The 15,256-nt window shown below is 48.7% G+C and overlaps 1 protein-coding gene across 4 annotated transcripts in view; it reads right to left on the minus strand.

Moving 5' to 3' along the window:
• Positions 1 to 15,256, minus strand: part of LOC144174341 (leucine-rich repeat, immunoglobulin-like domain and transmembrane domain-containing protein 3) — a 265,557-nt gene that overhangs the window by 25,469 nt on the left and 224,832 nt on the right. For 3 of the 4 annotated variants that reach the window (XM_077702992.1, XM_077702989.1, XM_077702991.1), the window contains exon 3: positions 11,778 to 13,911. In XM_077702992.1, coding sequence (XP_077559118.1) covers positions 11,799 to 13,487 — 1,689 coding nt within the window. In that variant the 5' untranslated portion in view covers positions 13,488 to 13,911 and the 3' untranslated portion in view covers positions 11,778 to 11,798. The remainder of the gene's footprint in view (positions 1 to 11,777; positions 13,912 to 15,256) is intronic. The other variant, XM_077702990.1, reaches the window with a different exon arrangement.

Here is a 15,256-nt window from a genome sequence, read left to right on the forward strand (position 1 = left end):
TGCAATCCCCTCACTTCTTTCTCTCCCTCCCTGTATGGGTTATATATACTGCGAATGCGAAAAGCGGAAGCCAGACCTCGATGCGCCTTCGGCGGGTAGTCGCCCAGGAAGGCAATGTAACAGGAGCCAAGCGGGGGTTCAGAGGAGGAAGTATCGGAAGCTACAGCAGAATAAAGTGTACCGTCATGCCAAGCGGTCCCAGTATTTCACAATGTATATATTCGAAAGGATTGTCACTAGCCGAGGCGTCAGAATAAATCTTGTTATATATATATATATATATATATATATATATAAATATATATATATATAAGAAAATAAAACTTTCAACAAGGTAAAAGCACGATTGTGGCCAACGTTTCAGCAAAGAGACTTGCTTTCGTCAGGGCCTCGGAAACCTCGGAATGCTTTCCGAGGTTTTCTTGACTACCAACTCTTATTTCTGTCTTATTTCCAACGAGCCCCTCATTTCCTATTCTGATTCGCTACATATATATATATATATATATATATATATATATATATATATATATATATATATATATATATATATATATACAGAAAGAAGGATTAGTAGTCAAGAATGCCAAGGAAAGCAAAGGGGGAGGATGCGGTAGGTCATTCTTTCTTTGGAAAATTCTTCATCTCTTTCAATGACCTACCGCATCCTCCCCTTGTGCTTTCCTTTGCATTCTTGACTGCCAGTCCTTATTTATGTATTATTTCAACGAGCCCCTCATTTCCCAGTCTGATTCGCTACATGCATAGCGAGGGTCTCTGTTCTGGCAGTCTTGGTGCCATAGGTAGCTTAAGAGGGTTCAACGGTGGTCGACCACTCTGGACATGTCGTAGACACTCGAGTCACGGCTCGGGGGTTAAAAAGAATGTTCCCTTCACAACGAGTAGTCGGAGTGGCGCTGGCTACCACGCCCAAGCGCAGGAAACAAAGATTCCTTAACATAAATACCCCAGAAAGTAGAGGGGAAAATAGCCGCGCTGGTAGCGCAATTGTTATCGCACCAGACCTGTATTCTGGAAGTCGTGGGTTCGGATTCCACCCGGCGGGCACTTTCTCTCCACTTTCTTTCGAAAAGTCTTTATCTCTTTCAATGACTTACCGCATCCTCCCCCTTTGCTTTCCTTCGCATTCTTGACTGCCAATCGTTATTTCTGTATTATTTCAACGAGCCCCTCATTTCCGATTTCGGCAGTCTACAACGGCGTTGTAGACTGCCGACCTATCTTTCTGTATTTCCTCAACGAGCCCGTCATTTACTAACTACATTATTCTGCGAAAGCCTAGCGACGGTCTCGGTTGTTGCATAAGAGGGTTTCCCGCCAGTTACCCGCTCATGACAGCCTGCAGACGTTCGAGTCACGCCCCGGGGGTTGAAAAGAAGGTCCCCTTCTCCCCGTGTAGTCATAGGGGCGCTGGCTACCACCCTCAAGCATCAGATACAGTTATAGTAAATATAAATACCCCAGAAAGTGAAGGAGAACACAGTCGCTCAGATAGCCGAATTGGTAAAGCATTCGAGATCAGATCAAAAGGCGTGGGCTCGGTCCCCACTCTGGGCGCGTGTTTTTCTTTCTTTCTTACGTATATTTAAAAGTGTTACCTTCACAAACCGTAGTAAAAAAAGAGACTAACACCGCTATGTCTCCTTTGGCGTTGTAGACTGCCGACCTATATAAATATAAATATATATATATCAATATAAATATAAATTTAAATATATATATATATATATTGTGAGCACAGTCTCTGTCTTATCGGATATCGTGTCCTGCAGTGGTCAATCTCACCACAACCTGCACCATCCAGGAACACTGCCATTACCATCATCATCTCGCCGACGGGCGCGTTCGTTTTGGGCTCCATCTTGGCTGGTCTCACACCAAAGCCGGTTGCACCATTGCCTTGCAATAAACGCTTCACCAGGACCCCTGGTCGACGTCTCTCAAGTGGTGGAGGTTGCCAACATCGATCTCTCGTACCTCGACCCCTTCCGGCACTTTCCTGGAGCTCCATTCGGGTCGGCGACTTGCCACAATGACTACGGCTAATGCGACGACGGCTAGCACTCCAACCTCTTGCTGGACTGTCACATGCCGGCAGCGTGACCCCCCGTTTTTCACTGGACTCCCCGGAGACGACGTAGAAGACTGGCTTGATAGCTTCAACCGTGTGAGCGCCTTCAATCGATGGGACGACTCCTTCAAGCTCCAGAACGTGTCGTGGTCTCTGACCCAGGTGGCAGAAACCTGGTTTTACAACAAAAAAGCAGATTTGACGGACTGGGATCGCTTTACATCTGAACTGCGTCGTATTTTCGGGACTGCCTCCAGACGTTCAGAAGCGGCCAAAAAGAAATTGCAAGACCACATTCAGCAACCAGGCGAGTCATATACGTCATACATTGAGGACGTTTTGTCCCTCTGTCGACGCGCCAACACAGACATGGCGGAGGAAGACCTTGTTCGCCACATCCTCAAAGGAATTAACGCATTTGCGTTCAACGCGCTCGCCGTGCAAAACCCCTCCAATGTTCGTCAGATCATCACAACCTGTCAGCGCCTTGACGATCTACAGTCGTTGCGCTTGCAACAGACCAAGTTGGACACTACCTCCCACCATGACTCCGGCCTACGGGCGCTTATACGGTCCATCATCCGTGAGGAACTTTACGGACAGCCGTCATCTGAATATGCGGGTGTTCACCCTCAGTCATCCGTTCCTGGGTTGCGTGGGGTAATTCGCGAAGAGCTCGCCTCTGTCACGTGCGGCCTCCCCCCAAAGCGAGACATTGACACAGCCCCGCCGCCTGCCGCCGTCCCTCCGCCGCCGCCCAGTGCTCCTGCGGTTCCTCTTCCACTTTGAAAAAGTGTTATCTGAATTTTGAAACAGCGAACAGCAACGTAGGCTTCTGTTTTTCCTCGTGTATGGAGCGTTGTGTTGAATTCGCCGCCGATAAAAAGTCGTGTGCCGCCAGCAACGTACACCGCGAAAGGGCAAGGCCAAGCCGCCGAATACGCTCCATCCCTCCCGCAACCTTACCATCCACACGTGGCTCCATTGTCTACAGCTCCTCCACAGTCGCTCTACTTCTCGGCCTGGCGTCAGCCTCGTCCCTCGTGTTATTACTGTGGCATTCGAGGCCATATATCTCGCTTTTGTCGGAGACGCCAGCAGGATGAACGCCGCGCCTACCTTGATTTTTCTCGCAACGACCGACGCCAATTTTACGACCCTTACCAGCAGTCTTTCCCGTATGCTCCACGTCGCTCCTTTTCCCCACCGCCGGACTCGTTGGACCAACAGCGCAACTCGACCTCCTTCAGACGCCGTTCGCCTTCCCCTCACCGTCGATCTGCATCACCCCTTCGCCCGGCTTCTCGACTCCATGAAAACAACCCGGAAAACTAGAAGGAGCAGTTTTTAGAGGGGAAACTGCGTCACTTGGAAAAATTACAAATCCTCCTGCTCAACCATCGAACACGTTGACTGTATTTGTTGAAGGCATTCGAGTAGACGCCCTTGTAGATACTGGTGCCAGCATTTCGATTATCAACGCAGATTTGTGTTCTCGTCTCCGAAAAGTGCGCCCTCCTTATGTCGGTCCACTCCTACGTGGTGCTAACGAAGCCATGATTAAGCCTTCTGGACATTGCACGGCACGTGTTCTCATCAGTGGAGTTCTTCATCATATTCAGTTCGCAGTGTTGTCGCCTTGTGCTCATCAAATCATTTTGGGGTGGGACTTTATCTCATCATCGTCTGCAGTGATTTCCTGCCGTCAACCCTTTATTCACCTTTCCGACACCGACCTTGCCACTTTATCAGACGTCCCAGCCCCGCGGTTGGTCGCAACCGCCGATTGTGTTCCCTCTCCCGGACAAGAAACTGTCTTTTCTGTTACTTGTGCCAGTAATCACGACGGAGATGTGATTGCTGTACCCGCCGGTACCTTCGCTTGCAAAGGCGTCATAATACCTCCATGTGTAATTCGCTTTTCAGGTGGATCAGCTGTCATTGCCGCCAGGAACACTAGTTCTCAGTCAATTCTGCTTCCTCGAGGCACTACTGTGGCGTCTGTTTCCCAAGACGAAGTTGGTCCTTTTCCCCTTTGCTCTGTTGCACCTGTTCAGCGCACCTGTGTTCCAGAACTTACGTCCTCGTACCTCACGTCCACTATCAGCCCTGAACTCTCTGTTGAAAAGAAGGAACAACTCTTGGGCCTACTTAATAAGCACAAGACTTTATTCGACTCGCATTCCAATCAGCTTGGACGCACATCAGCGGCATCCCACCGCATAGACACTGATGGTTCGTGTATTATCCGCCGCCGCCCATATCGGGTTTCATCGTCGGAGCGCAAAATCATCCAAGAGAACGTTGACGACATGCTTCGGCGTGACATCGTTCGTCCTTCAGAAAGCTCTTGGTCATCGCCGGTTGTTTTGGTCCGCAAGAAAGACGGTTCAGTGCGCTTCTGCGTTGACTATCGGGCTCTTAACAAAATAACAAGGAAAGATGTCTACCCTATGTCCCGAATCGATGACGCCCTCGACACGTTACATGGCGCAAAGTACGTTTCGAGTCTTGACCTTCGGTCGGGATATTGGCAGATACCCATGAACGAAGCCGATAAAGAAAAAACAGCTTTTGCCACACCGGACGGACTCTACGAGTTTAACGTGATGCCGTTCGGTTTATGCAACGCTCCAGCTACCTTTGAGCGCATGATTGATAGCGTACTTCGTGGCTTGAAATGGAAGACCTGTCTTTGTTATCTTGATGACATTGTTATTTTTTCTGCCACTTTCACTGAACATCTTCAACGTTTGGACGAAGTGCTGACCTGTCTAGCCCAAGCCAATCTCCAGCTCAACACAAAAAAATGTCACTTCGCCAGTACTTCCATCAAAGTCTTGGGCCATGTTGTGAGCAAGGACGGAATCCGTCCCGACCCTGATAAGATCAATGCAGTTCTTAATTTTTCCCGGCCTCTTAGTCAAAAAGAACTCCGCAGTTTTCTCGGTTTGGCTTCCTACTTTCGACGATTCATTCGTAATTTTGCAACAATAGCTTCTCCACTTAACAAGCTGCTCTCATCTGGGACCTCATTTCTCTGGACTGAAGACTGTGAAACAGCTTTCAAAACCCTAAAAGAAGCACTCACCTCTGGACTTGTACTATGTCATTTTGACAAGGCCGCCCCCACCATTCTTCATACCGACGCCAGTGAGCATGGTCTTGGTGCTGTCCTTCTCCAACGTACCGATGCCTCCTCGGAATGTGTTGTCGCCTACGCGAGCCGCACTTTGTCCCCTGCTGAAAAGAACTATACCATAACAGAAAAAGAGTGCCTTGCCGTTGTCTGGGCTGTGCAAAAATTTCGACCGTACTTGTATGGGCGGCATTTCTCGGTCGTAACAGACCATCACGCCCTTTGCTGGTTATCGTCGCTTAAAAATGTATCGGGACGTCTTGGTCGCTGGATTCTGCGTTTGCAGGAGCACGAGTTCTCTGTCACTTACAAGTCCGGGAGAACCCACAAGTATGCTGACGCTCTGTCCCGTTGTGCACAGTCATCCCCACCAGATACCTTAGCCTCTTCCGATTCCGCAACAGCATTGCCAATGGCACCTCTGCACATCACCGGACAAACTCTCCCTTCTAACCTTGTATCTTTACAACGCGACGACACGTTCTGCCGACCACTCATCGACCAACTCGAAGGTTCAGAATCACCAACCAACGGACGTTCCCGCCGACGACTAAACAAATTTTGTCTTCTGAATGGTGGAGCTCTTTACCGCCTCAACTATCACCCCACCGGCGACAGATGGGTTCCAGTAATCCCTCGCTGCCTTCGGAACCAGATCTTAGAAGTTTTCCATGACGACCCCACAGCTGGACATCTTGCTTTCCACAAAACTTACGACCGAATCAAAAGCCGGTTATTTTGGCCGCGTCTTTCGGCCAGCGTCGCTAAATATGTTGCGTCATGCCCTTCGTGCCAGTTTCGTAAACGCCCAACCTCGGCCTCTGCAGGGATGCTACAACCTCTTCCTTGTCCTCCTGCTCCATTTGACAGTGTTGGCATCGACTTGTATGGACCTCTTCCTCTGACGCCGACTGGTCATCGGTGGATCGTGACCGCTGGAGACCATTTGACCAGGTATGCGGAAACTGCCCCACTCCGTACGGGTTGCGCTTCCGAGGTGGCAGATTTTTTCCTCCAAGTTATCTTTTTGCGCCATGGACCTCCTCGCACTCTTTTAAGTGATCGTGGCAGAACATTCCTTTCGGCAGTCCTTGAGGAAGTCCTTCGATCGGCCGGTACCGCCCATAAAACAACTTCAAGCTATCACCCTCAGACAAATGGATTGACAGAACGATTCCACCGTACCCTCTCCGATATGATTTCCTGCTACATAAACCCCGACCACAAGAATTGGGACGTTATCCTTCCCTTCGTAACCTACGCCTACAATACCGCCGTTCAAAGTACCACCGGATTTTCACCGTTTTTTCTTGTTTATGGCCGCCACCCCCCTTCTGTTCTGGACTCCTCTTTCTTTTCCTGCCCGTTGTCTACAACAGACAACGCACTGGATCATTTTGTTTCCCGGCTAGCGCATTGTCGGAACCTCGCCCGATTGAGCACTGAGTCCTGCCAGAACGACCGAAAATCTCGCTATGACGCAGCTCACCGAGATGTCTCCTTTCATACGGGAGATGAAGTGCTACTTTCGACGCCTCTCCGTGCGCCAGGACTGTGCGAAAAGTTTATGCCCCACTTTATTGGCCACTACAAAGTACATATGTGTGTGCGTGTGGTTGCTTGTTTGAGGGTAACACCCGATTTTACGTGATTCTTATACCCCGGACATGTTCCAGGAGAATCGGGTTAAGCCGGACTTCTCCCCGAATGGACCTGCTCAAAGCAGCGATTTACACAATCGTGTGCTTGACGGTCCACCGTTTTCAACCAGTATTTGCTGGCAGCAAGGCCCAAAATACCGCTTCCGAACTCATTGAGTATTGGCATGACTCTACCACTCGCAACTACAGGCTGGCAAAGGCTGCGCTGAGACTGTTGTGCCCAGCTAAGGGAAGCTGTGTTGTCTAGGAAACTTCCTCCTAGTTTAGATACGTTCAGCGACCAGACAGGTGTCGAATGAAGACCGACATGATACGCAAGCACGTAATAACGTTTGTAAACAAGCATAAGTGAAAAATCATGACCAGTTTTATGCGAATAAAATGTTTCATTTCTCGGAAGTTATCAATTTTCTTTACTGTCCCCATTACTGATCCACTTCCAAACAAATGCCAAATTTCGTAGAGCATTTTCTAGAAATCCCTGGTTTCACCCCTATTACCACTTTGAAATAAACACCAATTTTAACCCGCTAGAGTTCAGACTTTTATGATGCCGCCTAAAATAAACTGTATTACGTAGACCATCTCTAGATTTAAGGCAAAGAAACCCGAATTTCGGAATGGTTCTGGAAAAAAGCCCGATTTCTCCCCGATATATATATATATATATATATATATATATATATATATATATATAACACAGAAATAAGGGTTGGCAGTCGAGAAAACCTCGGAAAGCAAAGCATTTTTTCTTCACTTTCTTTCTTTCTTTCCAAATTCTTAATCTGTTTCAATGATCTACCACATCCTCCCCTTTGCTTTCCGAGGTTTTCTCGACTGCCAACCCTTATTTCTGTGTTATTTTCAACGAGCCCCTCATTTCCTATTCTGATTCGCTACATGCATAGCGAGGGCCTCTGTTCTGGCAGTCTTGTTGCCAAAGGGAGCTTAAGAGGGTTCAAAGCTGGTCGACCACTCTGGACATGTCGTAGACACTCGAGTCACGACCCGGGGGTTAAAAAGAAGGTCCCCTTCACCCCGATTAGTCCGAATGGCGCTGGCTACCACCCCCAAGCACAGGAAACAAACATACCTAACATAAATACCCCAGAAAGTGAATGGGAAAATCGCCCCGCCGGTAGCGTAGTGGTTATCGCACCAGACCGGTATTCTGGAGGTCGTGGGTTCGGATCCCACCTGGCGGGCATTTTTTCTTCACTTTCTTTCTTTCTTTCCAAATTCTTAATCTGTTTCAATGATCTACCACATCCTCCCCTTTGCTTTCCGAGGTTTTCTCGACTGCCAACCCTTATTTCTGTGTTATTTTCAACGAGCCCCTCATTTCCTATATATATATATATATATATATATATATATATATATATATATATATATATATATATATATAAATATACATAGCTAAAACAAGGATTCTAGCTATCAGTTTAACCGCATGATTGAACAGTCGCAGTGAAAAAAATTGATCATACTCATGATCATGATCATGCAGCCGAACATGCCAAAAAAGAGGAGCCTCGAAAGCGCCCACAACGACAGAAACGACAAAGATGGTGTGCCTGTTTCGCAACAAAGTAGAATGTAGCGGTGGCGGGAAACGAGTGATAAGATGCATTAAACAATTCGGTAAGCCTTTTCTGGGACCAGGTGGGTACGCGAAACAGGTCACCATCACGCAGTTCGTTCTTCCGCAATAACAAAAATTCGTTTTTCCCGCGATCATTTTTGCCTTTATTACGAAAGCTCCTCTGTGCAGTGGAGCTTTTGTTACCAGCTTTAGCTTTATGTTAGAGACCTGGCCACAAACTTTCGGCATTTCGCTTATCTCGAAACTCCGCTTATAACAAAATTCTCATTCCGATTTTACGACTTCGAGTTAACAATGTATCACTTATATATAGTCTGGGAACAACAAACTCACAACGATCGCGAGAAAATAAGGTAAGTAAAGACAGTAACACACGAGAAAAACATTTTGAAAAATTAGCCCCATCTTCCCGAAGGGAACGCTGAGTAGATGAGGAGCATCTCGGGGTTCCGTTGTGTTTCCGTTGTGTTCGTAGTACTTCATCGGAAGAACGGAGTGAAGTGGAGTCAACCGCAGCAAGCGCTTAACTGAACGCGCGCAGCGCGCTACCCGATTTACATTCAAGGTTGAAGGAGAGGAGACGAGGGGAGGAGAGATGCGCAAGCACCGAGCATTCGCGCCGACGAAGCTCAGGGTTCGCCGCTCGCTTCAAGCGTTTGGGCTCAGCGTCGCGTGCCCTTCGCTGCGCAGCTTTGTCTTCAGTGGACGTAGCGTTGCTGTTAGTTTGTGGGGTGGTGCTGACGCTTGCTTGCGCCAACCCACTAACTGACGGGACTGTTGCTTCCATCAAACTTCATCGGAAGAACGGAGTGAGGTGGAGTCAACCGCAGCAAGCGCTTAACTGAACGCGTGCAGCGCGCTACCCGATTTACATTCAAGGTTGAAGGAGAGGAGACGAGAGGAGAAGAGATGCGCAAGCGCCGAGCATGCGCCGCGAAAGCAGAAGCGAGAACGCGGTAAAAGCGAAAGCGAAGTGCACGCAGCTGGTAAGAGAGAAGAAGTGGCGGGAGTATCGCGCAGCTGTGGGAGAGAGGGAAGGAGGAAAGTTGTGCATGCGCAGTGTGAGTGCGTACGCCGACGCGGGACATGCCCAGACTATAAGATGCTGCGCATCTAAAATGAAAGTGGACTGACTTTTCAGGAAGAGGATTTCACTCTGAATAAAGGAAGCCGTCTTTCCGAAACGTCGCTAAACTTCCATTTTTTAAAATGTTTTTCTCGCGTCTCTGTCTTTATATATATATATATATATATATATATATATATATATATATATATATAGTTAAGAGAAAAGGTTCCTGGCTATGAGGTTAGCTGTACGATAGAGAAGTCAAACTGAAAAACATAACAACATTTATTCTAACGTTTCGACCGGGGGCCGGCCCCCGGTCGAAACGTTAGAATAAATGTTGTTATGTTTTTCAGTTTGACTTCTCTATCGTATATATATATATATATATATATATATATATATATATATATATATATATATATATATATATATATATATATATATATATATATATATATATATATATCAAGATTAGTGCATTATGCGGGGTATTTGGGTTCAATTCTCGCTTCCTGAAAAACGGAGGATTTTTCTCGACTTCTATTTTCGCTTATGTATCATAGGCACTATAAAATCTTTCAAAAACCAGCCGAGTAGCCCTGCCATTCAGAACTGCAACATATATATATATATATATATATATATATATATATATATATATATATATATATATATATATATATATATATATATATATATATAGGGTGTCTCACCTTTCAGGCACCACGATTTTAGAAAAGAGCACTGGCGTTACCTGAAGAAAACCTAGTGCACAATGTTTGCAGTAGTGTAGAGAAGCGGACAGCATTTTTTTCGTTAATGAAGCCTACGCAATAAATTGTAATCAATTACGTAACTCGACAATTACCGTCCTCATTACTGAAGTGTCAATGAGGGACTTGTAGGTACCCACGAGGGGCATCTATCTTCGGTATTTTCAGCGACGAACTAATTGCCTACTCATTTATTCTGACTGATAAAGAACCCGCAAAATATAAAAAATACCACGGGACGGCGCTTCCCCGCGTGTTGTAAAGCAGCGACCCCAAATAAGCTGATTGAAAGCAACTGCTTCCCTGTCACCCGCCCGAAGAGACAGTGCATCACCTTGATAATGGCCTGCGTGGAAGGAGCAGACACAGCAATATTCGCGGGGAGCGTATGCAGATAAGGAACAAACTCGGTCGCGATTTCTTCTTTCTTTCTTTTGTTTATTTCATTCTGGCTAACTCAGAGGTAGCCTGTTTGAGGGCATTGCTTTGCGGTGCTGCGCGTGGAGGCACTGTCACGTGGTATTTTTCATATTTCGCGGGTTTTCTTTATCAGTCAGAATAAATGCGTGCGCAATTAGTCCGTCGCTGAAAATACCGCAGTTAGATGCCCCTCATGGGTACCTACTAGTGCCTCATTGACACTTTAGTGAATAGGGCAGTAATTCCCGAAATAAATAATTATTACAACGAATTAGTTAGGCCTGATTAACGAAAAAATGCTACCCTCTTCTCAACAGTACTGCAAACATTATGCACTAGGTTTTCTTGGAGTTACGCCCCCATTACTCATTTTTTAAATCTTGGTGCATGATAGCTGAGACACCCTGTATATATATATATATATATATATATATATATATATATATATATATATATATATATGGAGAGAGAGAGATAGAGAGAGAGAACGGGATCTAAGTTTTTCGATCGAAACCCGGCCTTGTACGCCTTTCCAAATCCATAATTTTTTCTTTCTCTCTCTCTTTCTCTCTGTCCATAATTTTTGCCAGTGACGGCGCGAACTTGGCGCTGTCAGGATGTCGAGCTCAATGTCGTTATCAATGCTAGCGTTCGATGCTCGTGCATAGTACTTTCTCGGAGTATCGCATGACGGCTAACCCGAGGGAAAGCCGTTGTGGCTGCGAATGTCTGGTCTCCGTGTGTTCGATACGTGCGGAATGTTTTCTTTTTTAATAGGTCTGCGCGCAATTCAAGTTTATATAAAGTTATTCCGGTCAACCTAAATTGCAGGCTAAGATTGATGCTTAAAAACTACTGTAACATCTTTGAACTGACTGAGGTCTGCATTAAGGTCATAAAATAAACCCAAGATTGATCTCGCTATTAAGAAGTGGGCGTAAGGCACGAATCGAGGATATGGAACCAGTCTCATGCAATCGCTGTTTGTGCGGCGTAAACGAAAGCGGAACTCACAGCAAGAGGGCCACTCACTGGTCAGTCAAGGATGTCTGTCTCGTACTCTCGCTCGTCCCCGAGGCCCTCGTCCGGAGAGTCCCGCGCCCCAGGAGACAGCGGGTTGGCCACGAGCCCGGGCGCCCTCTTCCTCGACGCGAACACCTGCTCATGCCTCGGCGCACCAGACACACGCAGCGCGTCCGTCACCACGTCCGTCTCCTGCACGCCGCTCTCCGCCTTCGTGGCGTTGCGGCACGCGCGCAGAGTCCGGTACTCGCCGCGCAGCACAGCCGCCACGATCCCCGATTTGGTCGTAGTCGGCGGCGCTACCGGCTTCTTGGCGTTCAGCAGCGGGGCAGGGCTGCCTGACTGCTCTTCGGAGTTGGCCTGCAGGCTGCCGGCGTCCGAAGAGCGCTGCTTAGATTCGAGAAGCAGCGACTCCAGCCGCATCTGCGTCTCCTTGGCGGCGCGGGGTCCCCTGGCTGGTCGGCGCACGGCTAGGAGGCAGGCTGAAGCCGCCGCCAGGGCGACGAGGAGAAGTAGGCCTAACACAATTCCGCCGATCTCGGGGGCTGACAGGGCGGCCAGGTCGGCCGTCCGTGGCCGCACGATCAGCGTCACGTTGGCCGTGTGGTTGCCAGCCCGATTGGCCGCCGCGCACAGGTACCGGCCGCTGTCCTTGAGCATCACGTTGATAATGGTGAGTGTGTTGAACTGCTGGCGGCCGTTTTGTTCCGCCCGCAGCAGGTACATCTGGCGGCCGAACGACATGAGCGACAGGTTAGCGATGGCGCGGCTGCGCCAGAGCCACCGCACGGCGGCGGCCGGCAGCGAGTCGACGTCGCAGCGAAGCGTTGCGTTGTCGCCCTCGATGGCCACCACGCGCAATTCGGACGCCACGATCTTGGGTGCGCAGGCGAAGTCGTCCGCTTCCAGCTGGGTCCAAGGGTGGCGCGCCAGCCTGGCGGGCCCCTCGCACAGGGGCGGCACTGAGAGCGGAACGTTGTGCTCGTGCATCCACTGACGCAGACTGCGCAGGTGGCAGTCGCAGTGCCACGGATTGTCGCTCAAGTCGAGCGAGTGGAGCGGCGGCAACCTGAGGCCGTCTGGCGGCAACGACCGCAGCCGATTGCCATCCAGACGGAGCACTTCAAGAGACTCCAAGTCCGCGAACACGTCCGTTTCGAGCCACGCGAGCTGACACTGGCTGAGTTCGAGCGACACGAGACGGCGCAGGCCTCGGAAACTGTGTCCGCCCAGCCTCTGGATCGGGTTGGCGCTGAGCTGCAGTCTGCGCAAGATGAGGCAGAATGGCGCCAGCTTAGGAACGGCCGTGAGGAAGTTGTGGCTGAGGTCTAGCTCGACGAGGTTGTTCAGCCCGCGGAAAGCGTCGTCGGCCATCTGGACGATGCCGCAGCGCGACAGGTAGATCCGCTGGAGGTGCACCAGTCGCGCCTGCTGGAACTGGCCGCCAGGCAGCGTCTTGAGGATGTTTCCCGTCAGGTTGAGCACTTGCGTGTCCCCGGGAAGGTGCTGGGGCACGCTTCCGGAGAGGCCGGTGCACTCGGCGGTGCGCTTACCGCCGCTCCACTTGCAGCTGCACGCCGACGGGCAGCTCCGGGAGTCTGGAGTCACCGCGTCGCTGGCACCCACGCTAGCGACGATGGCGAACGTGATGACAGCGAGAGTGGCTCTGGGAGCGAGGATGGCCGGCGATGCCCGATGCATGGTCGGCGAGCCCCCGTCAAGGAGGAGCTCGGGGCCCAGGCGCCGCGGCCATCGATGGAATACGCGGCCCAAGGCTTTGGCTTTCCTTACATTGCACTGCGGGTCCTGTCAACTTCCCTGGTCACCAGCCACGTGGTTGCGTTGCCGTGTGCGATTCATGGTGCAGACGTGGCGTTAACGCGACGTCTCGGTGCGCTGCGCTCTGAAGCATTTATTGCTATGGAACAGTAAAGTGTTGACGTCTGAAGGGGCAGTGGCTTTCATATTAGACGGGGATGAGCGCTCCAACATGAATGTTGCTCTAGGTAGTCTGTAGAGTGGGACTGTCAGATTGTTCCGCAGAGTCCTCGCAACATATTGCTGAGCTTCTCAACGGTATCGAATTACCATGGGAGTGTTTCTCTTAGAAAGGCTTGGCCGGTGCCTGCAGAAAAAAGACAGGGAAAGAGAGAGAGAGAGTGAGAAAGTACTTTAGACAAAGGGAGTGCATAAAGTCACAACTATGAGCACATGCAAGGGGATTAGTTTACTTAACGTTTATTGCTCCTCCGCCGTACTCCATTAGCTCTCTTTAGCGAGCATTGTAATTAGTAAAATTATTCATAATGCCATAGCGTTTTCTTCTTGCACTTAAAAATCAGGTTTGAAAATTTTAACAACAGCGTACGTAATCGTTTCATCATATTTTTAAATGATTTTTGCCTTATTACAAATGCGAATGCATCGGGTAAGTTCCAAGCGCACTTGGTTCAGGCTATTTATTTTCTCCACTACACTGGTGCTGCTCTACGTGGCATTTTCGACCTGCACTAAGAGGCGCCTCCATAGAACAGTACTGGCTTATATAAGCTAACCGAAAAACACCCAATGTTATCAATCAGAGCCCTGAAAAAAATACAGCGTAGGAGGGGCATGCGCTCAAGAAGCAATATCAATATCATGACACCAAACAGAACTATCTGCAGTACTCAGCAGATAAATTGATTAAAAATTCTGGGTACCAGGACCATGTGGGAGTACAGATGAAAGCAAAAGGCGACTTTGCGCATTGTGGCTCAGAATGAAGGAAACGTGCTGAAGTACTTTATGTCGCACGAAGCCAAAACGTTGGTTCCGGTTACGAAGCTAAAGTAATTTTCTAACGCCCCCCCCCCCCCCCCCCATCACCGAACTTCCCACACAGCAAAGAAAAATTGAGGTCAGTTTACTCTGCTGCAGAGAGTAAAGCAGAATGCACTGAAGCTAGAAAAGCAGGTGGATTCTTCGCTACGTTTGTCGACACTTGCCATTTCCTACAGTAGTTGCGTACGACCTTTGTACGGCGTGTGGGGCCAAGTATTCGGAACAAACAGGTCAGCGCATCATTCACGCCTAAATGATGCGAAGCTGCTCTTTGCCTCCATCGGAAAAGCAGCCGCCGCGGGCAACTGCGGCGGGTGTTCACAGTAGCACACGCTACCAATAAATAGAATTGCGACTCCAGCATCAATCTTGCCATCCCACTATATAAGAAAAATAAACTATCACACCATTACCGAATCTATGATTGTACACGTGTGAAACAGTTTAGCTTGCTTCGCTTTAATAATTTTAGACAATCCCTATAAATGTGTAGCATACTTTCTTTCGATTTTTTTCCTTTTCTTATTTGCATTATTCATGTAAGCGTTTAACCCTCATGACATGTTCACCAACGATCTGAAATAGCAAGCCCAGCATTATGCAGGGCTGACCTCTTCGGTCTCATTAAAGAATCCTCTCTCTCTCTC

The sequence above is a fragment of the Haemaphysalis longicornis genome, unplaced genomic scaffold (assembly GCF_048455015.1).
Source record: "Haemaphysalis longicornis isolate Haplotype H1 unplaced genomic scaffold, Haemaphysalis longicornis Haplotype H1 scaffold_3, whole genome shotgun sequence".
Lineage (NCBI taxonomy): Eukaryota > Metazoa > Arthropoda > Arachnida > Ixodida > Ixodidae > Haemaphysalis > Haemaphysalis longicornis.